Source organism: Malus domestica, chromosome 01 (genome assembly GCF_042453785.1).
Source record: "Malus domestica chromosome 01, GDT2T_hap1".
Classification (NCBI taxonomy): Eukaryota; Viridiplantae; Streptophyta; class Magnoliopsida; order Rosales; family Rosaceae; genus Malus; species Malus domestica.
The window spans coordinates 29,855,588-29,883,519 of NC_091661.1; the positions used below are offsets into that span (position 1 = coordinate 29,855,588).

General features: G+C 38.2%; 1 protein-coding gene and 1 pseudogene across 1 annotated transcript; both read right to left on the reverse strand.

Moving 5' to 3' along the window:
• Positions 1–37: 37 nt before the first annotated feature.
• Positions 38–17,279, reverse strand: LOC103437393 (tripeptidyl-peptidase 2-like). Its single transcript, XM_008375861.4, has 34 exons — positions 16,933–17,279; positions 16,598–16,676; positions 16,437–16,510; positions 16,123–16,232; positions 15,928–16,008; positions 15,384–15,470; positions 15,162–15,304; positions 14,807–14,957; positions 14,604–14,726; positions 14,350–14,433; positions 14,048–14,235; positions 13,765–13,939; positions 13,539–13,660; positions 13,368–13,447; positions 12,942–13,000; positions 11,554–11,708; positions 10,774–10,952; positions 10,572–10,684; positions 10,334–10,504; positions 9,738–9,866; positions 9,529–9,629; positions 9,326–9,443; positions 9,074–9,153; positions 8,712–8,784; positions 8,470–8,555; positions 8,340–8,391; positions 8,127–8,261; positions 7,904–7,972; positions 7,257–7,349; positions 6,688–6,783; positions 6,233–6,331; positions 5,983–6,075; positions 5,307–5,498; positions 38–326 (listed from the first exon to the last, which is right to left on the reverse strand). Exons 1-34 carry the CDS (start codon positions 17,117–17,119, stop codon positions 168–170), a joined length of 3,936 nt encoding a protein of 1,311 aa, XP_008374083.2. The 5' UTR covers positions 17,120–17,279; the 3' UTR covers positions 38–167.
• A 2,695-nt stretch (positions 17,280–19,974) lies between these two features.
• On the reverse strand, positions 19,975–25,626 carry LOC103437389 (pectin acetylesterase 9-like; annotated as a pseudogene).
• Positions 25,627–27,932: the final 2,306 nt, after the last annotated feature.

Consider the following 27,932-nt stretch of genomic DNA (forward strand, 5'->3'; position numbering starts at 1 on the left):
AAGCACTACAGATAGAAGAGAATGTGAGAAACGATCATTTAAACGTCATACAAACCATCCTTTAAGTAGTCGAAAAACTAGCTCAATCAGTCACAGGGTCTAGCACATTTTAGTGTGATATTACTATTCGCATTTATTTGATCTCTGAGAATTGAAACGGAGTAACTCTAAAAAAGAGGTAAACTTGGTGGAAAGCGGACATGCATCCATTGCCTCTCGTGTGCCGCCAAATGTTGCCAGCCAATCTCATCGAGCAAGGAAATCGTCAGGTCGTATAACTTCTTCTTGGGAGGCTCCCCATCGTCTTGAATTACATCATTCAGAACCTGCACTTGTAAATATGATCGGTTAGATAAACTGTTCCTCTTTGACAATATTTCCGGGGAAATACAAACCTTGAAACTACAAATGACTAGAGGACCAGATTGTGTGTTTATAGAGCGTTTTGAATTCTTTTCGGGTTTATTGGCTTGGAACTTATTATATTAATGTGTTTATTGAGCTGACATACAATTAGAATTACTCGAGCAGTTCAATCAAAAGGCCTACCAGAAAGTGCAGATGATACTGATCCTATGAGATATACATGGTTTTAGGTGAGATGCAGTGTGCTTTTCCAAAGGTTACAACAACAACAACAACAAAGCATTTTCCCACTAAGTGGGGTCGGCTATATGAATCCTAGAACGCCATTGCGCTCGGTTTTGTGTCATGTCCTCCGTTCGATCCAAGTACTCTAAGTCTTTTCTTAGAGTCTCTTCTAAAGTTTTCCTAGGTCTTCCTCTACCCCTTCGGCCCTGAACCTCTGTCCCGTAGTCACATCTTCGAACCGGAGCGTCAGTCGGCCTTCTTTGCCCATGTCCAAATCACCGGAACCGATTTTCTCTCATCTTTCCTTCAATTTCGGCTACTCCTACTTTACCTCGGATATCCTCATGCCCAATCTTATCCTTTCTCGTGTGCCCACACATCCCACGAAGCATCCTCATCTCCGCTACACCCATTTTGTGTACGTGTTGATGCTTCACCGTCCAACATTCTGTGCCATACAACATCGTTGGCCTTATTGTCGTCCTATAAAATTTTCCCTTGAGCTTCAGTGGCCTACGACGGTCACATAACACGCCAGATGCACTCTTACACTTCATCCGTCCAGGTTGTATTCTATGGTTGAGATCTCCATCTAATTCTCCGTTCTCTTGCAAGATAGATCCTAGGCAGCAAAAACAGTCGCTTTTTGTGATCTTCGCTAGATTGCTCCGGTCATTAGTGTGGATAAGTATATAAATGAATAGAGATAGGAAAGCAAACACAAGATGTACGTGGTTCACCCAGATTGCTACGTCCACGGAATAGAAGAGTTCTCATTAATTGTGAAGGGTTTACACAAGTACATAGGTTCAAGCTCTCATTTAGTGAGTACAAGTGAATGATTTAGTACAAATGACATTAGGAAATATTGTGAGAGAATGATCTCGTAATCACGAAACTTCTAAGTATCGGAGTGTGGTATCGTCTTGACTTGCCTTATCTGTCTCATAGGTAGATGTGGCATCTTCTCTGGAAGTACTCTTCCTCCATCCAGGGGTGGTATCTTTAACTGGTGGAGATGCACAAGGTAATGTATCAATTTCACTTGAAGCTTACTTGTAGTTTCAGGCTTGGTCAAGCGCGATACAAACCATGTAGTAGGAGTCTCCCAAGTCGCCGAGCTAGGGGATCTGCTGAAAGAGGTGACAGACAAGGTAAGCAATCAGAGCTCCGGCTGATTGTTCACCTTCTCCCCATCTTGCAGCAGCATGAAGGATAAAGAGAAGAAAGATGAGAAGAGATGATATGGGATACTTTTGCTTTTGAAGAAGTAACTTTCCACAGGCTTATTCTTGAACTGAGCTGGAGGGTTTTCTGGTTTCCTCCAGAGCCGACTGAAGAATTTGAGGGTCAAAACAAGTCCATCAAATCTAGAGTACGTTCGACCCTGCTGATATGGGATACTTTTGCTTTTGACAGAGTAATGGATGTATCGGCACGTGTGCTGTTACGCTTGTCTCCACATGCTTCCTTGTATCCTTCGCACTTGCCCTATCTGTTCCTCAAGCAGATGCGGTATCTTCCCTGGAAACATAAGATGTTGAAGATGAGTACTCGAGAGCAATGCCAGGTAAGTAATCAGGTAAGGGGTTCCAGGCAGTCAGTTCCTGGCTGGAAGCTTGATTCCAAGTGCTGACTGATTGCTCTCTTTCTCCTTGTCTTGCAGGGAACAACAAGGCCAAAGGAAAAGACAGGGAAAAAGCATGATATGGGATACTCTTGCTTTTAAACCTGATGATATGAGATATTCTTGCTCTAGTATAGCTTGTTTGCAAAGGTATTATCGGGGGGAAAGAAAGCTGAATATTTCGAAAGGCTTCGTTGGGAGTGCCCTCTCAAATATGAGGAAGGGTTGAACATTTTTGCAGGTCTGCCTGTCCGTTGGGGATGGAGGTCGACATATATAGGAGTCTCCCTAACAACAAGTAGTAATGCTATTCCTTTACCCTGCTTGGTCATAGCACGGTAGTGGGAGCTGCCAGCTTCACATGTTTTAACTCTGTCAGAGCACTTTGAAAAAGTGGTCTGTGCTCTCGAGAAATCTTCGACAGAATGCCCATAATTTCCGCAAAGCTGAGTGTGCGTGTGACAGGTGCTGACAAGGCTAGAAAAGTAGGTGCCTCTTCGATTTCTGAGATCGGCCCTCGTGGTCTCTGAGCAGCTCAGCTTTTGAGAAAGCGAGCGTCTCTTCGATTGATTCGGAGAACGATGCATCTTCGATTTTTAAGAAAGCAATCATGATGGGGGTCTGGCTCTCGAGATTCGGGGAGCAGTGTCACTTCGATTTTTGAGAAAGTAATCATGTTGGGAGTCTGGCTCTCGAGATTCGGAGGGCGGTGCCTCTTCGATTTTGGAGCAAGCAATCTTGTTGGGAGTGTTTTCTCGAATGTGAGTAAAGGTTGGGCATGTTTGCTAGTCTACCTTGCCACGAAGCACAGAGGTTGACACACAGGGATTTTCCAATTATCCAGCAATGGTACTGTTCCTTTACCCTCTCTTCGATTTTTGAGAAAGTAGTCATGTTGGGAGTCTGGCTCTCGAGATTCGGAGGACGGTGCCTCTTCGATTTTGGAGCAAGCAATCTTATTGGTAGTGTTTTCTCGAGTGTGAGTAAAGGTTGGGCATGTTTACTAGTCTACCTTGCCACGAAGCACAGAGGTTGACACACAGGGACTTTCCAATTATCCAGCAGTGGTACTGTTCCTTTACCCTTGTGGGTAATAATATGGTAGCTAGACCTTCAAAATTTATGGGTCTAAACTTTGTTAGTGCTGTTTCTTTGCTATTCTTTTACCTTTCTTGGTCAGAGCGATGTAGTGGGAGCTGCAAGCTTTACGTGCTCAATTTTGGCAGAGAACTTTGGCAAAGTTATCTGTGGTACCCATGAGCTAGTGTTGCGTGTGGGAAGTGGGTGATTGAACAGTAAGATTCATGTGTTTTCTACTTCCTCAGAAGTCTTCGACAGAATGCCCATAATTTCCGCAAAGCTGAGTGTGCGTGTGACAGGTGCTGACAAGGCTGGAAAAGTAGGTGCCTCTTCGATTTCTGAGATCGACCCTCGTGGTCTCTGAGGAGCCCAGCTTTTGAGAAAGCGAGCGCCTCTTCGATTTCTGAGATCGGCCTTCGTGGTCTTTGAGCAGCCTAATTTTTGAGAAAGCAAACGCCTCTTCGATTTCTGAGATCAACCCTCGTGGTCTCTAAGCAGCCCAGCTTTTGAGAAAGCAAACGCCTCTTCGATTTCTGAAGATCCGTCGAGTGCAGATTTTTATAGGGGCTGGCATTAAGTTCCAAAGCACACTTGAATCTCCACCAGTAGAAGCTCCATTCTTGCACTTCTAAGATCTTGATTTGTCCAACCTCTTCTCTCTTCAACACCTTTGAAAATGTCTGGCCCCTCCGACCGTCGTTTTGACTTGAACCTTGTTGAAGAGGCAGCCCCGCCTTCTCCAGACAACATATGGCGCCCATCCTTCGTCTCCCCTACTGGTCCTCTTACCGTTGGGGATTCCGTGATGAAGAATGATATGACTGCTGCGGTGGTGGCCAGGAACCTTCTCACTCCCAAAGATAACAGACTACTTTCCAAACGGTCTGATGAGTTAGCTGTTAAGGATTCGCTGGCTCTTAGTGTTCAGTGTGCAGGTTCTGTGTCTAATATGGCCCAACGCCTATTTGCTCGAACCCGCCAAGTTGAATCATTGGCGGCTGAGGTGATGAGTCTCAAACAGGAGATTAGAGGGCTCAAGCATGAGAATAAACAGTTGCACCGGCTCGCACATGACTATGCTACAAACATGAAGAGGAAGCTTGACCAGATGAAGGAAACTGATGGTCAGGTTTTACTTGATCATCAGAGATTTGTGGGTTTGTTCCAAAGGCATTTATTGCCTTCGTCTTCTGGGGCTGTACCGCGTAATGAAGCTCCAAATAATCAACCTCTGATGCCTCCTCCTTCTAGGGTTCTGTCCAGTACTGAGGTTCCGAATGATCCCCCTCCGGTGCCTTCTCTTTCTGGGGCTTTACCGACTGCTGAGACTTCTCCTAAGCAACCCTTGTGAAGGCTCCCTCTTGTTTGTTTATTTTGACTCATGTATATGTACACATTTGTAGCTTATCGGGGATATCAATAAATAAGTTTTCCTTCATTTCAACGTATTGTGTTAAATACACCAAAACCTTCTTCGCTAAGTTCTTTGAATTTTCTTTTGTTGAAGCTTGTATGTTGAAGCTTTCTGAGTGGAGCATGTAGGTTGGGGTAGTGTTCCCTTAATTTCCCGAGTGAGGAAAACTTCTCGATTGGAGACTTGGAAAATCCAAGTCACTGAGTGGGATCGGCTATATGAATCTTAGAACGCCATTGTGCTCGGTCCTGTGTCATGTCCTTCGTTAGATCCAAGTACTCTAAGTCTTTTCTTAGAGTCTCTTCCAAAGTTTTCCTAGGTCTTCCTCTACCCCTTCGGCCCTGAACCTCTGTCCCATAGTCGCATCTTCTAATCGGAGCGTCAGTAGGCCTTCGTTGCACATGTCCAAACCACCGTAACCGATTTTCTCTCATCTTGCCTTCAATTTCGGCTACTCCTACTTTACCCCGGATATCCTCATTCTTAATCTTATCCTTTCTCGTGTGCCCACACATCCAACGAAGCATCCTCATCTCCGCTACACCCATTTTGTGTATGCTTTTCCAAAGGTTAAGATGGGAAAAAGAAAAATACCTTCAGTGCTGTTCCAAGCCTTCCAGAACGTTTCTCACGTAGTACTGAGAGAGTTCCGTATTTGGAGGATTTCACTTCAACCCATTTTTGAAGTTCTTTAAAGTTGCTTTCAAACAAATCTGAGCCTGGTTTCAAAGGATCTTCAATCTTCTCCCCCCCTTCTGCACCTTCAGCCTTTGCAGGCTTCTCACCCTGCAACAATAATCGGTAAGTTTGTACTCCATTAATTGTTAGAGATACATAAATGAAAATTAGGAGATACATTTAAAATAAATGCATAAGAACGTTCCCACTACCGAATAAATGGGTATAAGAAACAAATGGACTGTAATACTTGAATGGAAAAGAGTGTGGTGAGTTCTCGGTCAGCATTCATAGGTATGGAGAACTGATCACATATTAAAAAGTACGTATATTCATACCAGCATGGCCATTGTAAAAGCTTTTCTATGAAAAATGGAAGAAAACAAAAGTTCCTCACAATTTTAAAGCTCAACATCCTAGAAAGAAGTAAGCTTTACGTTAACCAAACATACAACCATCTCAGGCTGACCCAACTCAAATAAAATCTGAGTCTGACCGTGTAACTTTCACATACTTTATACCAAACTTTTAAAAACAGAAGATTAAGCTTAGATGACTAAGAAAGTACTTCGAAGGAAATAACTATTCCAACCTGCAAAGATTCAATCTCTGCCAGTGCCAGTCCTTTCTGGTACAATGCCTCTGCTAATTGATCACGAGTTGTCTCCATCTTCTTTTTAATTTTCTATAACAAGAATCAGTACTAGTTATTATTAACCTATAAACAAATTTATGAAAAAAGCTTGTAAGATTTGTTGATTCTCTGAAATAATTTTGGCATCTTCACAACAGTTTCCAGAAAGACAGAATGAAAAACAAGTATGATTTAACACATAGCAAACCTCAGCCTCTTCATCATCGGGATCACTTCTTAGTGCAAAAAATTTTGCCAGCTCGTCTCTATCAACACTGTCAACCACCTCATTCGCTGCATCAATTACCTGCAAAGCAGAGGATGTGATAACTGCTGCTATTAGATCACCACATAAACAAACCCCGCAAGCATATACGTATTAGTTCACAACCTTGAACATAGAAAGGTTGTATACACCTACGGTATATACAAAGTATGAATCGGTTCATCATGTATTGAAAATGATGAAGACGGGTAATTCTTGCATGGGGATCCAATTGCCCTGATCAATTACCCTAAACCAAAACATTTGGTGAGGTATTCACCTGGCAACAAACCCCCCCAACTTCCAAAAGTGGAACCTAAATTATATTTCTTCACTTGCAAGGGATTAAAAATTTACAGAACTACATCATTCTTGGCCAAATGGTTGTACTACACTACCTCTTTTTCATGGCAGACTTTGTCCTTGTCATTGCTCCGAGAAAGTACAGCTTCCAAGATCTTTGCAAACAGTGGGGTGTATTTAGGATATTCAGACTGAAAAGAGAAACACAAGTTACATACAATGAGTGAGTTATAGATGCTACATAAACCTCAAGCATAATATGATATTTTCGACGGCTAGTCTCAACAGACTTAATCAGCAGATGCTCAATTTGAAACCAAATATATTATTAAATACATATCTATACATGCATTGACTATAAGTATAAATTAACAGGTCAAAACGTATAGTTCTGGAACAGATTTAGACTAAAAGCTCAAATGTGAGTGTCGTGTCCATGTGTAAGATAAGTTGGTGACATGGCATTCAGAAGTGAGAGGCCCACTAACCACGTTGAACGAAGCAAACTCAATATAAGAACCCTACTATATAGACAATGCCAGAAACTGAATTCAAATAATCTTCCTTTACATGTCATCAAATGACCTAAAATAGTCAATGCCTGATCATATACACCTAACTCATTTAATCTATACCATAACAATATGAGGATATGAGCTCTAACCTTAAGAGAAGACGATAACTTTTTCCACTCCAAACAATCTTCTTCAGTATCTTGCTTCAGGCTTGCAAGAACTTTAATCTTTGCATCTCGAACCTGATTAACAAAGTACAAACAATAAGCATAGTATCTCAGGTAGAAAGATTTGTGAACCTCAGAATCTGACAGGAAGACAAGGAGCTTTTATAATAAAAATGCCGAAGTAAAGAATAAAATAAGGACTCACTAGACAAATCTGTTACCAACTTTGAAAAGCCGTAAATAAGGGTAACTGTATGCACATGCTCAGTTCTAGAAGTGCCACAGAAATATCAGGTTTCTAAGTTTGGTATGAGCCACTTGAAAAAAAAAAAAGATAGCACCTTAGGAAGCTATATCTATTATTTAGTTAAGTCAGAGAATTTTACTACAAATGTCCACACAAGCGTCGGATAAAGGTGGGAATGAGTAGCATGCTTTCAACTTTTCTAATTTCAAAATCAGAAGTTACCAACAAATTTTACCCAAAGTAAACCGCATAAAGATCTGATGCATAGACAACAGTTGAAGTAACCCGCATAAAGATCTGAAGCATTGAGAACAGATGAAGCAACCTGCATAAAGATCTGATGCATCCGTAACAGATTAAGAAACTAATGTGCCTTACATACCTCTTCCTTTAACCGCTCAGAAACAGGCTTGGTGCAAGTAGAAGAACCTTTTTCTTTGTCCTCATCCATCTGTAATTGTAATGAAAACTACTTATATACACATGTTTTTGTTGGCTAAATAACTAATGAAAACAGGAGATCTAACCAAAGCTCAAGTCAGCTGGTCAGTCACATGAGAACATATATGATGTTGTCTTAGGACACTGAGGATTATATATAAAACCTTATTGGGTGGCACTATATAAGAAATCTGATAAGACACAGGGTTCTTTAGTGGATTTTTTCCCTCTCCCTTATCAACATATGACAGCTTCCCGTACGAGATAGCTCCAAGTAATACAGATCCTTGTGAAGAAAACTGCAAAACATATCACTAGCATTAAAATCATTAGCCCTTACATCAAATTAAAAAATAAATATATAAATAGAACAATACCTTTAGAAGCTTGTCTTTGGATGGTGGACCCAAATAGAATGCTTCTTTTTTCCTACCAAATATCAAGAAGTTAAATAACATTGCAAAATGGTGTCATTAAACCACAAGAACAAATTATTCAGCCGCATACCCTGGGACTAATACTGAGGACTTAAAACTACCATTTCCCATCAAAGGGCCATCAGGTTGGGAGAAGAAGCTCAACCGGATTACATCCTGGCTTGAAAAGAAATAAGAGCATTTAATAAGTAATGAAACATAGATGCATTGACCCTGGGGTATAAATAATAAATATTACAGATAATCTTCTACAATTTTGATTATAAGAGAGTTATATTATGAACAGCATATCACTATATAGAATAACTCTACCTTCTCTTCCAAATTTCTCTCGATGAACAACACCAGCTGCTTCAGTTTTTCCAAGTACTGCACATTGTCATGTCTAAGGTTGAAACACCTCGTATTAGATGATGTTTGCATAGCAGCAAGTTTTGTTAATCTAGTAGAAAATTGACTTATGCCTAATGCACCTTTCCAGTGTTAATGTCCATGGTAGCAAACAATGCCAGGTATATTCATATTAAGATAATTTCATATTAAGGAATAACTTCAACAAACTAACAAAGGAAACTGAAAGATGATTAGTGGTAGTAAAATAAGTCCTAATTGCAGGTAAATAAAAGCATGCATGGGCATGCTGGTTATGTGTTGTCTCAAAAAGAGGACAATACCTTAGATAAAGCCGTAAATTGTAATCTCCCTTGGGCAGTCTTGATTTACTTGGATATATGTCACCCATTGCATATATACGCTATGATCAGAAATGGAAGAAAGTAAGAAATTCTAATGAAAAAGTACACTCAAAGGATTCCAATGATTAAACATGTACACATGATAGTTGGGATGAGGGAAATGCATCCTCAACTTCCCTGTTGTAACAAAATTTCATATTCAACTATGACAAAAACAATGCTCAAAAGTACCTTGTTTGCATCAGAGATCATATAAAATTGAGACTCCAATTTGGTGTCATATACGCGATTGTTAAGTAATGGAACTTGAGGCTTCACTTCAGCCCCGTCTTCCAATTTGATCTTGTAGCTGCATGAACCAGAAGAGAAAGGATTTATTACTGTAAAACTCAATGCGCAGACTTCTAAGTAATGAACATCAGATCATAACTCACGTTAAAGTAAGTGCCATAATACGTTTTTCTGAAGGTAGTTTGTCACGATCTGTTGAGAGTGAACAAAGTTTAGACTCAACCGGCCGGTATGGAATTCTTATCTGCAAATTGATCTCAAGGAGAAAAGATAATATATTAGCACACAAGGGTACCAAGCAGTTAAGAAACTTGTATGACTATCATCATCTATAATAGGGGAGCAACTTCACCTTGTTTAGAATAGCAACCGGTGCAAGTGTCTCAGAAGCCAGTAGAGCTTCAGCTTCAATTCTGGTTGGCCCTTCACTTCCATCAAGCACTACTTCATCTTTATTAATGCTAATTCCATGAAACACAATCTGAAAGTTATACAAAACCCATTTGTAAGGCTCTCTAATGAAGTTCATTATAAGATGCCTCTTGCCTTTTTGTCGCTGAAGAAACTGCATTACTGATGAAAAAACTAAAATTAAGTGGTTATTAAAGGTTTTAGATTTATATCTAAAACAAAAGAATAGACTTTCAATGAATGATAAAAATTCAGTTGAAGAAATAGAACAAAGTCTATCGGTTGAGTGAAAAGGAAGTTTCTCTCAACTCATATTATATTGAATATCAAAAAAGTTACCTGAACTGAAACTATAAGACGTTAATGTCGAAATCAATTGAGGTACAACTTCAGAATAATAGAGAAATCTAGAAAGTTAACCACAATGCAAATTCATGCCATCATCAGTAAATGTAGAAAGCTAAAAGATTTTGGTTAGTAAACAATAAAGCATTGCAATTTTACTAGATATCCCAAGTCTAGATATTAACAGCATACCTCAAAATCCACAATAGTTGTTTCATGGCTTCCTATGCCACTTGACCAAAATTGAGCAATAGCTAATTCCATTGTTTGACCACCCACAACAGGAAATGAAAAGCTTTTGGCAGCAGGAGACGAGAATATTACAACACTCTCCCATTTAAGAGGCCTTTGCAGGGGACATAGCTGGTCATTGCAAGCATGTTAATGCAGATTTAGACCATCTGATATAAGTTTTAACTGCAAGCTGTACCTGAACAGAGTCAATAAAAAATCTTCTTGCTGTATCAAATCCTGATGTTTGCATAGTTGCTTCAACCCATGTAGCACCAAGAGGCACTTCTATAAATCTCCTTTCTATGTGGCCTAACATCAAGAAGAGGAATTGCCACCATGAAAGAATTGTACATATGATCCACACCATCCAATCAAAAACACAAGTAGCATGCTCATACCTGGCAAAAATGATATCCTAGAGAATGACAACAATGGAGGTCGACTTATCACAGCTATAGGCTTTGTTATGGTAACAGGGATTCTGAAAAGAGGACCGCGCCATGGTGCTTTACAATCAACACCATACAGTTCGAAATAGTGCAGACCTTCACTAAGGTTGGTGGGATCCACTACTATGCTGAAAATAACGAAAGAGGAACTTGTAAATGATGATGAATAAACTGACACTCAACTTGTCCAGAATCTCAAGACAGCACAAAAAACATTTATAAAGTATCATGCAAGTAGCTTATGCACATGCGGATTTGTTCCATGTGCATGCACATTTTGATACATATATATGTTCCAATGAAGGAAACTTATATCAACATAAGGCTCAAGACCTTGCCCATTCACTCTGTTTTGGGGACTAGTTCACAAGTAATTGGCTATGCCATCATTTGAGAGCAGGCAGCTCCCACAAGCTACACTCACAAGAAACTATGTTCTATTCTATATTCCAAGCCAAATACATAAGAAGTATGACGCCAAATGTAAAAGTATGACAACACACAAATATGTGCATGCAATGCAACAGCTGATTCAGGCATTCTTTTAATGGTATAGCAACCACATGTGTGAATTAGCATAGCAGAAGATCAAGTTCGTTAATTTCACAGATGAAGAAAACCAGGGGAATTCTTAAAAGAAAAAAAAAGCAAAAACAGTAACAAGTAAATTATAGCATACATGTGGACAAATTAATATGAAAATGGCACATTGAAGTAGTGCTAACTAACTTGAAGCTACGCCCATTATGGGTAAGAAGGAGAAAATCAGGAGCCCTCAAAATAGCCTTCTCACTGGAATGTAGCTCAATACACTCTTCAAAAGGAACCAAATCTTCCAAATTACTAGCACCTTCATGAAATTTTGGTTCAACTTGCACCGTCCACTGTTAGAAACACCACATCAGCTATGTTAGAATTGGTAAATGCTATGAAAGTGGAAACAGGGACTGAAAGAAATGTTTCAAAAGTTGTTCTTAGCAAGTTTAAATAAAAAGAAGGCTTTTTAGCCAAAATTGTCCCTGAGATTTGCATAACTCCTCACTTTGGTCCCTAAGATTACAAATCAATAGAAGTGGTCCCTGAGATTGTCCAGAATCCATCATTTTGGTCATTCCGTTAAAAACTCCATTAAGTGTCCCGGAGCTCTTGGCCGGAAGTTTGGGCAATTTTCAAAGCTTCGTAACTCAATCGTTTCTTAACCAAATGTGACCCATAATATATCAAAATGAAGATAGGAAAGTGTAGAATAAGATTATACCTATTTGGAAGCCCAATGGTTGCCAGAGATGGTCGGAAAATAGCCTCAAAGTTGACTGGTCCGAGGGAAAATTGGAAAACTCTCCGGAAACTGGGTAAACTTTAAACATTCATAACTTTCGAGCTGTTTTCCGGCCAAACCACGGCGAGTTAGCCGTTGAAAAAGGTAGGATTCTCTTCGTCTCGTCGAGAAGTATGACTTTCGTTTTTGAATCACTTGATTTTGTTGAGTATTGAAGAAGTTATGAACGTTTAAAGTTTACCCAGTTTCCGATGAGTTTTCCAGTTTTCCCTCGGACCAGTCAACTTTGAGGCTATTTTCCGACCATCTCCGGCAACCATTGGGCTTCCAAATAGGTATAATCTTATTCTACACTTTCCTATCTTCATTTTGATATATTATGGGTCAAATTTGGTTAAGAAATGATTGAGTTACGAAGCTTTGAAAATTGCCCAAACTTCCGGCCAAGAACTCCGGGACACTTAATGAAGTTTTTAACAGAATGACCAAAATGATGGATGGTGGACAATCTCAGAGACCACCTCTATTGATTTGAAATCTCAAGAACCAAAGTGAGGTGTTATGCAAATCTCAGGAACCATTTTGGCTAAAAAGCCTAAAAAGAAAGTAAACTTATAAATTATAATAGGAAGGAGGCAAGTTGAATCAAAAGAGACATCATAAACATATCACAAAACTTGACTTTTGAGTTCAAGATAGCGTCACCACATATCAAGCTGTAGCTGGTAACACTAATTATGCAACAATTGCATAATGAAAAGAACTAACTCATAACCTCAGATTGTTAACATTCTACACATAGAAATTTGTTGCCTCTCAGGTGTAAAAATAATCTCACCTCGGTAGATTGTTGGAAAGCACTAGCCTCCCTTAAGTAGATTCCTCGTGTTGTAGAAGCTGTCATCAAATCACACAACAAAGTAAGTTTGGAGCATCAACATAACCTAAAATTAAAACAGTTCTCAAAAATGGAACTCTTGCTAAAGCCTAATGACTAGTGCATTAAAAAATGAAACCTGACTATAAAAATGAAGATCCATGATATCGGACTTAATACTAAGGGCATCGGCAAATCTAACAAAAAGTTTGACAAATTCAGCCTTTTCTGTAGGAGACGTTTCACCAATTTTTAAAATCACAAGAGAATTTTGGAGAATATTATCTATCCCATCATGCAAGATAAGAAGAATTCTCGAGCTAAATGAAGCTGAACAATTCTGGGCTTTTCAATGAAGTGTGCAGGCAGTGGGGGCATGAAACTTACTTGTTTTACCAGATTGATTTATCTTTATCTGATACCAAACACTTGGTACATCCCGGCTCTGCCTTAGATATTCATGTGCCCTGATAATCAGTAAACAAGCAGGATATCTATCAAAATTATATGCATATATCTATAGTAGGAGAGAGTGCAGGCTTAGATCAAAAGTCTAACTTGTCAACTTGCATAAGCCCTTGTCCAGTTGATAGTTTATCTTCAGGCAAACAGCCTATAGGAACAGATGTATTCTCAAGAGCCTTCCTTACACTGTATGGACTCACAGGAATACCCTCAGCCTGCAGAAATCAATAGATTTAAGAAGTTGCACCAGAAAATACATATTTGTACCAACAATGTCAAAAGAGCAGACAACAAGATTACTAATGCATAACACAAGTACCTTCATTGCACTAACAAGCAATGCAATTCCCCCACAAGCAGATGGAGATGACATTGATGTTCCATTCATGAGCATGCGTCGCTGAAGAGTCCATGTAGGAACAGGAGCAACAGCTGCACCAGGAGCACTTATACAGACACCAAGAGCTCCATCACTGGTTGGCCCGCGGCTAGACCTGCATATCAACCATAAAATCTCATGGAACCAGAAGACCACCTTAAATGAAGCCGAAAGAGGGAACTCTTGTTTAACATTGAAAGTCATAAGAAGGAAGTTAATATACCAAGTGTACTCAAGCCCTTCGCCTGGAGCTTCAACTACACAATGAGCACCAGCAGCCATTGCAGGAGAGACATATGCACCAACTCCTATAATGCTTGATGTGGTACCACCAGGTGCTCCAACAGTGCTCAATGCTGGCCCATTATTGCCAGCACTGCTCACAAATATCAGACGGTGCTTGTTCACAGCCTAGTTTAGCACCAATGGGTAGAATATAACATGTGTGAGAGCATGAAAGATAAAAGGACAAAAAAAAAAACTAAGCAGTTATCAAAGACAAAGTCACAAATTTAGAAATGATACTTCATTAACGAGGTCAACAAAACGCCCATAGTCTGGCAGCAGTGTAGGTTCTCCATAACTCATGTTGATCAAATCACATTTATGCTGCAGAAAACATTGTAAAAGCCATCATGATAATCATCTATATAAGGCATTGGAGTCTACTAGTATCACAATACTGAATCCTAAACAAGACTTGGGCAATACTAAAATTGTTGATTATCTTAGTGTTGATTATCTTAGAGTTATTAGAAAATAATAGAATTTAAAAGCACCTCCACAGCAGCAATCAAGGCTCGAGTCAACCCAGTTCCAGTCTCTATTGAACCTAAACGTGAGTCTCCAATCTTACAAGATATGACTTGTGCTCCAGGTGCAACTCCATTCAACAGGGGTTCCTAAGAACACGACATGTATCATAAGAATATTACCCTAGCATTGAAAAAAACTGCAGTAAATGTAGCCTGCATAATAGTACCTTCGGGTGGAAAGCAGTAGCGATACCAGCAACATGAGTGCCATGTGGATGGCAATCTGTTACGATACTTAGAATATTCCCTTCATCGTACACATTAGCAACAAATGTACAGGCGTCTAATTTGCTAAAAACACCATATTTTCGTTCTATCCTGTAAAAAAGTTTATATAATTAACTACTAACTAACAAATTCTATATAATAGATTCATTATCATGGCCACTGTACTGGAAACTAAAACACCAAAGACAAATAAATTTGCAACTTGAAATCAGATGAAAAATGTGGTCTTGATTACAATAAGTTTCTTTGTCTCAACTTTCTAACAAAACTTCCAATAAACCAACCCAACCATACCTATAATTAGTTAGGGGCACAAAGTTTGCAAGTTTTCCACAATCTGGGTTATCCTCAAGAGTCTGTGTGTCAAGGGCAACCCTCCATACTTCTCCATCATGCCATACAACAGCATCTATGACAGGCCCTTTGTCATCATAGCTCTAGAAGACAAAAAATTACTACCATTAAGAGTTGCATAGGAATTTATTTTTATTTTGTTAAAATAAATTTTGCACTCACATCAGCTTGCTTTTGTAGGTAATCAACTCTATTTTGCAGGTCCTCCCGAGCTCTTTTCAAGTTAACATCATCCAATTTGCTGTGTTTCTGAAAATGGTAACAGAGTAACTTACATATTTAGGAGCAACATAATGCAAGCATGCAGGAGACTACTTGTGCTAATCATGTATTTTGAGGGAAGCAGCTGGAAAGCTTTACATAGAATTGATCAGATTATGGTGACCTGTGTTAGAGATGCTTTCCAACATTAACACATGTACATTTCAAATGATAGATAGCAGTTAAATCCATCCCCTTTCTACGCAGGTACAGTATTACAACAAACTAACTTGAACAAGAGGGTTTAAATACTAATAGACTGAGAGGCCATTTCCCAGTGAAAAGAAAACAATTTTACATGAAATTGGAATAATAACCATTTTCATTTAGTTAACACCTTCAGTTGAGTTTTTGGTATGCTTACATAAAATTAACAGCACAGGATGAAGTACATAAGTCATATTTATTCCCAGTAAAGAAATTAAGAAGCATCATGTTCAAAAACCTGATCAAATTCTTGAAGATGTTTAACAGCCTTGGCAATTTCTTCTTGGTTTTGTTTATCCCATTTTTTCCTTCTTTCTCTCTGTCAGTGAAAACATAAAAGCAAAAGAGGGAAAATTTGTCATTATCATCTGAAGTAATGACAGAGACTACAAAGAAAATCCGAATAAACAAATCAATGGGTCATAATGCTCACCTTCAAGCGAGAAGTCAACGTATCCGTAAATAGCTCATATAGCAATTTATAGCCGACACGCCATTCACCGGAAGGATTTTTCCATGAAGAGTTGACAAACAGAGATGCTCCTGTATGAAACTTGGCATTAAAACCACACATGGCAATTTTGAAAACAGGGCTTAAGATGGCTGCATAAATTAGATAGTTCTTTTCTATAAGCTAAAGATGTCGGTATAAACTCCGAAACCTGGTCAATCAAACATATAAACACAGGCTACAAAGTTCAAGAAACATAAATACATGCATACACACAAATAGATCGAGAAACTAACCCGAAGCTCCACAAATACAACCATCGTCATCGGCCTTGACTACCCTCGAAGTATCAACATCACCACTCCCGGTGCTGATAAAACAGAAGGTATCAGATTAAATCAAAGGTTTTAGTAAATACCAATTATTTGCTCAGATAAATTAGTTTAATCATAGTTACCAATCAAGAACATCTAGGATTTTCGGCTTTCCGTCTGACGTAACTTGTAATCCAGAAGCAGCTGGATCCACTCCAGTATCTGATTCAAAGTTTCAGTTCAAGTTTCAACAGCTTAATTTCCTCAGCTCAGAAAGTCAATCCAATACTTTCTTTCTTCTGTCAACTAATTTCTAAACTAATTTTCGTAATTACGCCTAATCACAACTATAATCACACGCTTCTTTCTTCTTAGATGAATCAAACAGAAAATATAAGATTAGAATTAGAGCAATTCTCCTTTCTATAATTTTCTTAGCTTCCAAACAGAAATTAAGCGATTGAACTGAACAAGTTACCGAAGATAGCGATCAGGGCGCCGCGGCCGTCGTAGTTGGGATGCGCATCGATGAATCGATCGGCGCCAATCTCTTTCTTCGGCATGAGGGAGGCCAAGAACGTGGACTCGTTGAGCTTGAAATTGCTCAAAGCACCATTACTGTCCCCACCGCCTCCGCCAGCACCGCCGATTGCAGAGCAAGGCATTTCCCTCACCCTACCACCACTGCACCTTCTGCTGCTGCTGCCACTCCACTCTCTCGCTCTCGGTCTTCTCGCTTTGCCGAGCTTTGTGTGCGTAATGATGGGTGAGACAAAGAAATGACGAATGATGTAAGAGTCGCGACGAGGTCAAATGCGGTAATCTGAATAAAATAACAGGATTTTGCATCTTAAATTTAATAAGGGCGGTTTGGTAATTCGGTTTGCAAAAGGCTGTGGTGATGTGGCATGGAAAGAGAGAAATTTTTCATTGTGACCGGAACACGAATGGTATACCACATGTTTTATAGAAGTGGTGGAAATTTTTATTTTTTAAGTAATTAACTTGTTAACACGCATATCCCACCATTTGTATAGTGACATATGGTGTACCATCCCTTATTTTCATCACAGTGAAAAATCTCTCATGGAATGCGGCGAATTGACAGTTGTAGAATCTTTATAGCTTCTCAGCTTGGATTGGGAGAAATCTTTTGTAAGATCTCACATCGTCCAAGGGTGAGGATTCTGTAAGCCTTATATGTATATTATCATTTCTACCAAGCACCCTTTTGGAAGCTCACTAGTTTCGAATTCCATTGGAACTCCGAAGTTAAGCGAGTTCGTGCAAGAGCAGTTCCATGATGAGTGACCCATTGGGGAGTTCTCGTGTGTTTTCCATAAACAAAACCGTGAAGGCGTGGTCGGGGTCCAAAGCTGACAATATCGTGCTACGGTGGAGTCGAACTCAGGATGTGATGGGGCCCTGGCTGGGATGTGACATTTTTCATTGTGACCAAAACACGTGTAATATACCACGTAGTTTTATAGAGGTTGTGAGAAATTTTATTTTTTAAATTATTATCTTTTTAACATATATATCTCACTATTTGTATAATGACACGTGATATACCATTATATGTACCGATCACACTGAAAAACCTCTCTTGGATTGAAAGATTTTGTTGGACGTCGAATGGGTGGCAAGGTTATCGTGCGTGCAAAATTACTTGTTTGTCCTTGCATGGATTGCAAATGATGGATGGGAGCTTTCTTTTTTGTTGTGTGAAATACCAAGGAAGCCCTTGAAATAAAGTATTTTCAAGAAATCTGGTGAAATTAATTTTCAATTAAAAAAAAAAAGCAAAATTTGACGTAAGGGGAGGAATCTGATATAATTTTTGTGCATGCGTTAAATATCTATTTTCAATGCAAAAGATTCCATGCCTCGTGGGTCATTTTTCTAATAATTTTTTGTCTTGAACGGCTGAGAGTTTGCGAAACTTTCAACTTATAGCAAATGTATTGAGTTTGAAATGTCAAGCATATAAACAAATCGAAAATTTCTATTATTTTTCCATACATAAAACATATCAGACGAACAGAGAGTTTGATGAACAGCTAATAGTTTAACGCTCAAAAATAACAAAGACTTGAGCTGTAAGAGGGGGAATTTCCTTGAAATTGAGTAGAATTGAACGATAAGACATATGATATGAAAATTTTACGTATGGTTTTGTAGAGTGAGAGTAAACTTCAATTGTTCTATTTTCTTTTAATTTTCAACGGCGTGTTTACTGAATAGTAAGAACAAGTTCAAGGGCAAATTAATCACTTCATTGTACAATCCCACTAAAATCCAAAAACCATGAATAAAATGAGGGACAAAACCTGTGGAGCAAAAAATAATCACAAAATGACACGTGAATTTCGGGACAAAAGAGGACAAAAATACATTTGAGGTACAACGGGATTCCTACGCGCGAGTAGCGGGCAATCATCATCAACCAAATCAAAAATGCCCAAAATAGGTAACAATTCGAAACATATTCCATATATTTTTTACCTCACTTTCCCTCTTTTAGCTAATCAATTAGCTATCATTCTATAACCTACAAAATATTCCACATAAATTAAGCTAATTGGCTAATTAATGAGATTATTACTTAATTAATCCATTAATTGTCAATTAAGCTATCCATTATGCCCAAAAAATACGCTAAAGACCGGTTACCCTCTCTCCCAAGGGAACCGGCCATTTCCTTCATCTTTCCACCATATCCTTCCTTTTTTGTGACATTGATTAGTTAACCAATTAAGCCATTATTTTAAATTATACCATAAACTCCCAAAAACATTCCTTTTATTACGTTAATTAGCCAAATTAATATATTAATGGCTAATTAAATCACCAAGTAACACCCAAAATGTGCATAAAGGACCGGCCACTCTTCCTCCAAAGACGACCGCCCATGCCCTATATATTGGCTCCCATTCTCACCAAAAACCTAGGTTCACACTCTTGCTAAAATTCTAAAAAACTTTCCAAACATTTTTTCTCTCTAAATTCTAACTTTGGCATCGGAGGTTCTTCGGCCAAAGCCCCCCCATTCATTGTGGGCGCGTGAGGCTCTTGGCATTGACCCTAAGATGTTAATTGTTTTGTACGTGCAATTTTGTCCAAAAAGAAGGAAGAAGAAATTTGCATCTACAAAACCGACAACGCACTATTAATGAACAGTAGTCATCCACCAGCTTTTAGAAGAGTATAATTTGAGCCAGATAAATGTTCAAGCCCAACAAGAATCTCGGGTCAGATAATGTTGAAGATTCAGATTTGAGCTATGGGCCTCAAGCTCTTTGGAAGGCAATTTTTTTCATCAGAAAAAAAGGGAAAATAAAAAATGAGGATGAGCACTCCACAATCATCCATTTGAACAAAAACAAAATAAAACAAGTGGTCATTTACGACAGTGATATAAAGATGTTGAGTTTTTGTATGAAGACGTGATTTTAAATTCCGTTTATGACTAATCTAATAAAATCTATCATTTAACAAAAAACAAAAACAAAACAAAAAATAAACGAACTTATAATTTATTGGTGAATTGAATCCAATTGATATGAAAGAATATTTGCTTTTCTTTTTCCTGTTTTCGAACAAGCTATGCCATGTATGGAAAGGGATCATTTTCGGATCCCTTCCATCGAATCATCTAATTCGGACCCTTTAATCAAACGGTTAAAGTTATTATAAGGGATCTCATGTTTGTAGTCGTTTGATCAAATTTCAATGATCCAGATTGATTAATTGGGTGAATTTGGTAAAAGGGAACCAGAGAAAATCCCTTTCCGCCATGTATATCACTTTGTCTCCTTCTTTGGGAAAAGCCCCTGAAGACCTTTGTGACCTAGCTAATAGCTTGTAAATCTTCTTAAAGGGCCTGCAATATATATATATATGTTTTTTCGAGTCAGATCAATGGAATTAATAAATAAATAAATAAGGTACGGGAGAATCTCGGATGCAATGTACGGTATGTATATCTTTGATCATGTGATGAAGAAAACTAATATAAAATATATCCCGGTTGTATATTAGAATCTCTCTGCAATAATGCCTCAAAATCATGATAACGTTAACTACCTGAGTCGAAGGTATAAGGTTATGGCAGGTAGTGTCACAAGGATATGGGCAATCAATTTCCCTTGTTACTGTTCTGCTGAAGTACCAATCACCTACTGCTTCTGCAATCGTCTGCAAAAAAAAAAAAAAAACCTCATCAATCCACAACCTCTACCAAAACCTTCTTGCATTCTTAGCATATGAAATGACATGGGCGACCCCAATCCGATAAGGTTTCTCGCTTTGCGAGAGTCGGGAGTACGCGACCTTACCCTTCGTTTAAATTGTAGCATATGAAATGACATGAATCTCCTTAAATTGTGGAAATATTAACATTAATACCTTATTGTGTACTCTTGGAGAATCATCACCAAACCATGTGTCTTGAGACTCGCTTTGGCAATGAGCAAAGCATGAATTGAGGAAAATCCCTCCTCTTCTGGAATATTTGTAGAACAATCCCATCGCGACAATCATATCACGCCTGAATTCTGACGATTAAGAGAAAAAGAGCGATGATTCAGCTACCGCAGAGTCCGTGATCGCGCTTTGGTTAAGGAAAATGATGCAACTTGAAGGGGGAAAAAAGGAAAGAACTGAAGAAGAACCTTGCAATGTATTTAGGTGGTCAGGATTGCATTCTGCAGGATTCAATTTGCAACGGTTCCAATGTCCGCGTGGATCAGCTGAAGGCGGAACCAGTATGTGATGGAACTGTGGACAATACGAGGTCCATTAATTGCTAAGGACTGTTTATGTGCATCATGTGACGAGAGATGCAGAGAGAAAGGAGGTATGAAACATATTGCAGCTAAGTTTCACGCCTACTAATTATTTCAAAATTTATACCTGGTAAACGTCATAGGCTGAGTTCAATATGAAGAAAGGTGTTGTGATGAATTTCAGTGCATACTGTGGAAAGAAACACTGCATCAAAACATAGCAAATGTTAAAAACCAGGTGATTAACATGCATTAATCGGCTAACAGCTCAACGATCAATGCTACGAAAATCTTACCAGCTCGGGATAAACGGAATTCTTGGTACCGTTCTCCTCCAGATTCTTCTCTACTCCCTGCCTTCCATATAATAAGAACATGGAAAATATAGAATAAAAAAAAATTTTGGTTTATTTCGGCATTAGAACTTGTTACCTGTAGAGTCACAAGATCTATGGTGTGGTTCAAGCTTATATCTCGTTTGCAAAAAAATGTGACGCCGAAAGTGGAAGATATAATGATACATGCATTAACTGCAAAGTACTTTGGCGTTGGAAAATTGACGTAACGAACTTACTCATCGAGAAAGAATCCGGCATCACTCAAGCATTTTACACTGGCGTTGCTTGGTAAGTATTTGGTGAAGTTGTTACAATGCAAAAATGATGCTAAACCACCAGCAGAACAACCTGATAAAAGAGCCTAGAAAACAGATGGAATGTGACAAAGTAACTGAATTCGGGTGTCTAAGTTCGTGTAAAAAATGCCAGAAGAATTTCTCTGATCGATCAGTGTTACCTTACGCGCTTGTCCTAGACCTTTCGGCAGAAGATCAAGGATGATTGCTTCCCAAATCTTTTGCCCTCTGAAATAGAGCAACGATGTCTGTCACAATCATTTCACACGAGCATTACGTGCAAAGAAATGATCAGTTAAGAATGTGGGAGGGAAATAGTTGTTTAGAGATAAGTACCCCGTTATTAACAACTGCATCTCCAGCAAATGAAGCTCCATCACAATATCTAAGCTTCACTCGGTTCCAGTTGTAAAATCTGGTTCAAAATTAGAATGTAGCGATGTACATCAAGCTTAGACGCTCCCTGACGTGCATAACAGGTAGAGGGAACCAATAAAAAAAGAAAGGATCAAACTCAATGCCCATTTTTTTAAAAACAGGAGCACGACGACTAGTCCAAAGCTTAAGTAAGATAATAGGCCAATAATATCAATATGTATCAAACTTACGCGCTCACTCACATAGAGATACAAACTAGTAAGAAAAGTGAGATTGTTCGTATTCATGACATGGGAACACTGTGATGTGGCGTTTTGTAAATATGTTTAGACAAAACGTCTTTATTTCATTAGCCTCATCTTGACGGTGTTTTTGTGCCATGTAAGCCGTTCTGCATAGTCATGGGACATGCATAGGCCAATGTGCACTATGGACTATGTTTGGCATGGCCTTAAACAGTCCAACAACAAGAGGAAATGACAAAACTAGAAAGAGGCTGGAAGGATGGTCAGCTAGATCAGAAGCTACCACTGAGAAAATAGATGTCATCTCTATTTTTTTCCACGTGATCGGGACAACAGAAAAGCAAAGGATACATGGACTGTCTGCAAAAAGTGATTTTTTTTTTTTTTTTTTAGAGACGGATTAGGCAAGATTAGTTATTCGTTAATAGTTATGTGCGAGGCACCAACTCTTTCTCGAAAAAGAAAGGAACTTTGCACCCAGTAACCCCCCACCCGTCCCCCCTCTACTAGAACTGTCTGCCTAAAAGTTAATATTATTTGGGATTAGTGGTAAATTATGAAATAAGTAATGCAGAGAGGCTCGCCCCTCTCTTAAGCTGTATGCCAAAATATATAGACCAAATTATGAAAAAGCAGCAATAGTAGTATAGCTTGTAAAAATGTGATGCCAAATATGGACCACAAGATATGAGTAAATAAAAGAAAATTATGGCATGATTGTCTGGTTATGGCAGTTCTCTTATTAAGTAAAACCACAAAATATAAGTTTAGTTGAGAAAAATTTGAATAGAATTGTCTAATTATAGCAATTTAAACATGAGTAAGACTAGTGTGAAGTCGAGTGAGACTAAAATACATAACTCTAATGCTTTCAAGAAAGACATCTTACGTGATTCGACATTCATACACAAGTTTTTGTCAACTAAATCAATGACTATTAGTTAAAGCATGCATTGAGGAATTGAAGATGATGTATATATTATACGGTAGTGTTATCCACACATGCATTTTTATTTCTCACAAACTTCTCTCAATTTTTTGTCGTCAAATTAAATGAATTAAAGAAGATCAATGATAAAAAATTAAAAAATATATATATGAAAGGTAAAAATAAATATGTGAATAACACTTTCGTGTATGTATACCTGGATTAAGAGATGCATTATTGCTGAGAATTCCAGAAAAGACCTTCCACTTGCTCATATAACGTGTTGATCCTCTTCGCGTGTTGGCTCTGTCCGAGCATGATTTCACATCATTGTACCACCCTCCACCCTAATCCAATTAATCAAACGGCTATGATTTAACATCATGGTTTATGATTATCAATGCAAAACTTCAAGCTTCATAAGGTTTCTCAAGTGATCACAATTATCACAAACAGTGGCGGAGCCATAATTCTGAATGAGGAGGGGCCTTTTACACACTTATATATATATATATATATATATATATATATAGGAATTGCTTAAGGGGAGGGATCCCCATTTTTTCAAAAAAATTGGGACACGCTCCCCACCGTTGGATTTGAATTAAATGAAATCCTGTGGTTGAGATTCTATGGCCTATGTTTTAATCTCAACCACACAATTTCATTAAAGTCAATCTAACGGTGGGGAGCGTGTCCCCATTTTTTTTGAAAAAATGGGGATCCCTCCCCTTAAGCTCCCTATATATATATATATATATATATATATATATATATATATATATATATATATATATATATATATATGAGTGTGTAAAAAGTTGAATTCATAACATGTTGACATATGTAATTTGTGTAATTCTTACAAAACTGAAAAAATTCTCTTAAATTCAATACTAAGAAGAAAAAAATGTAAAAAAACCCAGACAACCAAGTAAGAGGTAGGTTGTGGAAGGCTAAAGAAAATACAAAGAAGTAGAAAAAGAAGGAAAAGGGGAAGATGTCTGCAAATAAAGAAGGTGAGTTGCTTTAGAAAATTATAGGGTGTATATTACTGTTAGGTGAGAGAATCGAACCAGAAGTGAGGTTGCTTTTTCCATTTAAAATTGCACATCTCTTTTAAAACTTCCCTACCAAACTTATCGTTTCATTAGACAGTAGAAAAGATTTAAAATCAAAACAGCTTAACGACGTCGTTTGCTTCATCTTCTTCCATGAGGTTCACACCTCAGATGAAGTCAGGATGGGCCGGGAACTACCCTAGTCCCTTGGTGGCTCCGCCCCTGATCACAAAGTAGAGACCCCAACGAACCCCTTTTCTAACAACAACTCGACTCAATACCTATACAACTGATATAACGAGAGGAATGACTAAACTCGTAACTCGAAAATAAAAATGAATACTCTTAACTAATTGACATCGCCACACTAACTAATCATTGCGATTTGTTTCTGAATCGGCGACCGACAAAATCTATCGTTGCTTTTAGCCAATGAAACAACGCCACTGACAAAAGTGCGGCTGAAAGCGCCCACGGGTGGTGTAAGTTGTACATTACATGGTAACGTGCACAAGACGCAAGACGAATACAACCGACGATGTCGTACTGGTTTCCCAAATTTAAACTTTCACTCTCAATTATACGCTATTAACTTTAATTATCACTAATAAAAGTTTTCTTTGAACCCATATAATTATAAAAAGAGAGTTACCTCGAACTGCAAAAGCCAGTTTCTTGCTCCGGCCCCGAATCCTCTGTGCAGGTGATACGCAGGCAAACTCCCATCCAAGCAAACTAAATAAATAAACATGTTTAAATCATTCTTTTACTACATAATTACAAGTTTTTTAGTACAAGCTCCGAGAGCGGAACCATCCCGGACAAAGGTCATGTTCACCGCGAGACGCCGCTCGTCGGAGTAAATGCGCTGACGAGCGCACGCTAGCAGAGCCACCGTGATGGCAACCAGGACTGCATTTACATGCATCATCGTCGCCGTTATACGCTCTCTCTTCACTAACATTGATTTTTCATAGCCAAACGTGAAACTTACTGTATATATTGACTACTCTGGTGACGAAGATGAAGGTGCTTTTCGTGTTAATGGTGGAGCCGTGGAGGACCTGAAGGTGGTGGGTTTTATAAGCCGATGGAGAGGCTGCTTGGTGGTACGTTACGGTCATAATTCCCAAGTTGGATTGTGTTTGTGGAGCCCACCCGCCCGACTTGTTTGTGTGATGGCCCTACTGACTAAATGCATTATGATTTTGACGGTGGATGATGAACCCGTGATGAGTGGTTTGGATTGGTTAAGAACGGTGAGAATGTGGGTTGGTTTTAAATGGAGTCTTTAATCTTGGATTGGTTAGAAGTAAGTTAGGGTGATTAACCACTTTGAATTTTGGGGGCCAATTTGTCCGTGACAAGTGTTTTCAAGTTTGCATGCCAGAATCTGTGTTTAAGTTGATTAGACGAGGAATGTTAATGAGATTCTCTCAAAAATTGAGATATTTTTTGCGTTTCATTTTTTTGGCATAATTCTTGTGTCGACATTATAAAACATTATGTAAAAAACATAAGGTAACATATAGTTCATGAAAAGTTTCACTTTGAGAGAGTCTTCTTAGCAATTCTCTGATTAGAAAATTGTGTTTTGGGTTTGTATTGTAGTTCGAGTCTCGTTCTTCATGGTTTGCATACAATGATATTTGATTTAGTAAGACTACGTTCCCATTTTATTGGCAGAAATCTTGAGCTTGGATTATAGAGACGGAAGCTGGTGTTACAGAGAGAGAAGAGAAGATTTGGTGATTATATGGTGATGATTATTACCCACCATGTCTTTATTTATACAATGACTTCTTTTTTTTTCATTTGTCGATGGTTCAAAATCTAAATCTTTATCCTTATTGTTATTGACAAGATAAAACAAGTTTTGGTGATCACATAAAATCGATATGAGCAAAATCGTTGATCATGGTGTTTTCTTGTGAAATAAGAAATTAGGTTAAATGGGTAAATTTTGGAACAAACTAATGAATAATTAGATCTAAGATTCTAAGATGATGATCCATCATCTATCAAGCCTCAATTATTAGAAATAATGATAATGATGACTTCACATGTGGTTTGCAACTAACATTCTCCATCTTTGCATTTATTTTTCCTTAATGTTGTTTAATTGCTTTCGATTAGGATGTGACATATTGACACTAACATTAATCCTTGAATTCAATTATCTACAAAATATTAACTACAACTGGGTGGTTTAGTGGTTAATGACGAATTACAGGTCCGTACTCCACACAACACGTCTTGATTCGATTCCTAATGGTAGTCGATCATAAGATGATGCCCAATGGGAGGCTGAAACGCCTCTGTGAGTTTTCTCGGCATCCGAAAAAGTGGGCTACTGTAACAAAGCCACCAACTGATCCTTCTTCTATTTGAAAAAAAAAAATTATCTGAAAAGATTGAAATATAGTTGATGTTGTACACCAAGAAAAAAAAAGTCTAGCTATTGTATGAAATGTATATTTTTCTTCTACAGCCATAAGTTACTATACGAAGCTTATTTCTTCATTTTTTCTAAACTTCGTTACAGGGAGTTTATGGTCTAGATGATTAAGAAAATTTACTCATGACACATCTAAGATTTTTGTTTGATCTCGCTCCCCTATAAAACTCGTCGCAAATAATAAAAAATAATAAGATGATTAAATGTAAACATCTTTTAAATCCGATAAAAATATTAATGAACAATTTTTTAAAATAAAATAAACAACTATTATTTTTTGTCGGAGTAAGCAACTTTTGAAAGATAATGCTATTTACACACTCATTTTTACCTATAACCATTGTTCTAAAAATATCCGCCTAGCGCTACCTAAGTAGCTAGGCGGCTGGCCACCGCGCCGATTAATGCCTAGACGTTTGAAAATTAAGAAATGACGCCTAGACATGCTGAGGCGCCAGCCCAGACCGCTTAGGCATCTGCTTAGCCTGCTCAGACCCGCTTGGGCATCCGCCTACGTTGTGACTCATTTAGACAGAAAATAGATAACTTTCATTTTGCATTTTATTTTTCTCAATAAATTGTAAGAGACTTGTTGAATACTTAAAATGAACACATTATATGCTTGTTTCTCATGTTTTCATTATGTTCCAATACTTCATAATATATATGTTATTTTATTTTGTAGTTTATGATGAAATTACATATATTTTAAGTAAAAAAAGACACTTATTTACATGAAATATAATAGATTTACTTAAATCTACCTAATTCACCTAGGTGCCTACTTAAGCCTTGCCTAGCCACCTAGGTGCTAGGCCCCAGTTCGCCGCTCGATTAGCGCCTAGCGTCTTTTAGAACCTTGCCTCTAACACACTCTTGTTATTTTTTTCCAATTATTTTGTTTTCAATTCATTTGATCAAACAACAAAAAATTAAAAAGGCAGTATCATAAGTAAAATGATTACGTGGATAACACTATTTTTTTAC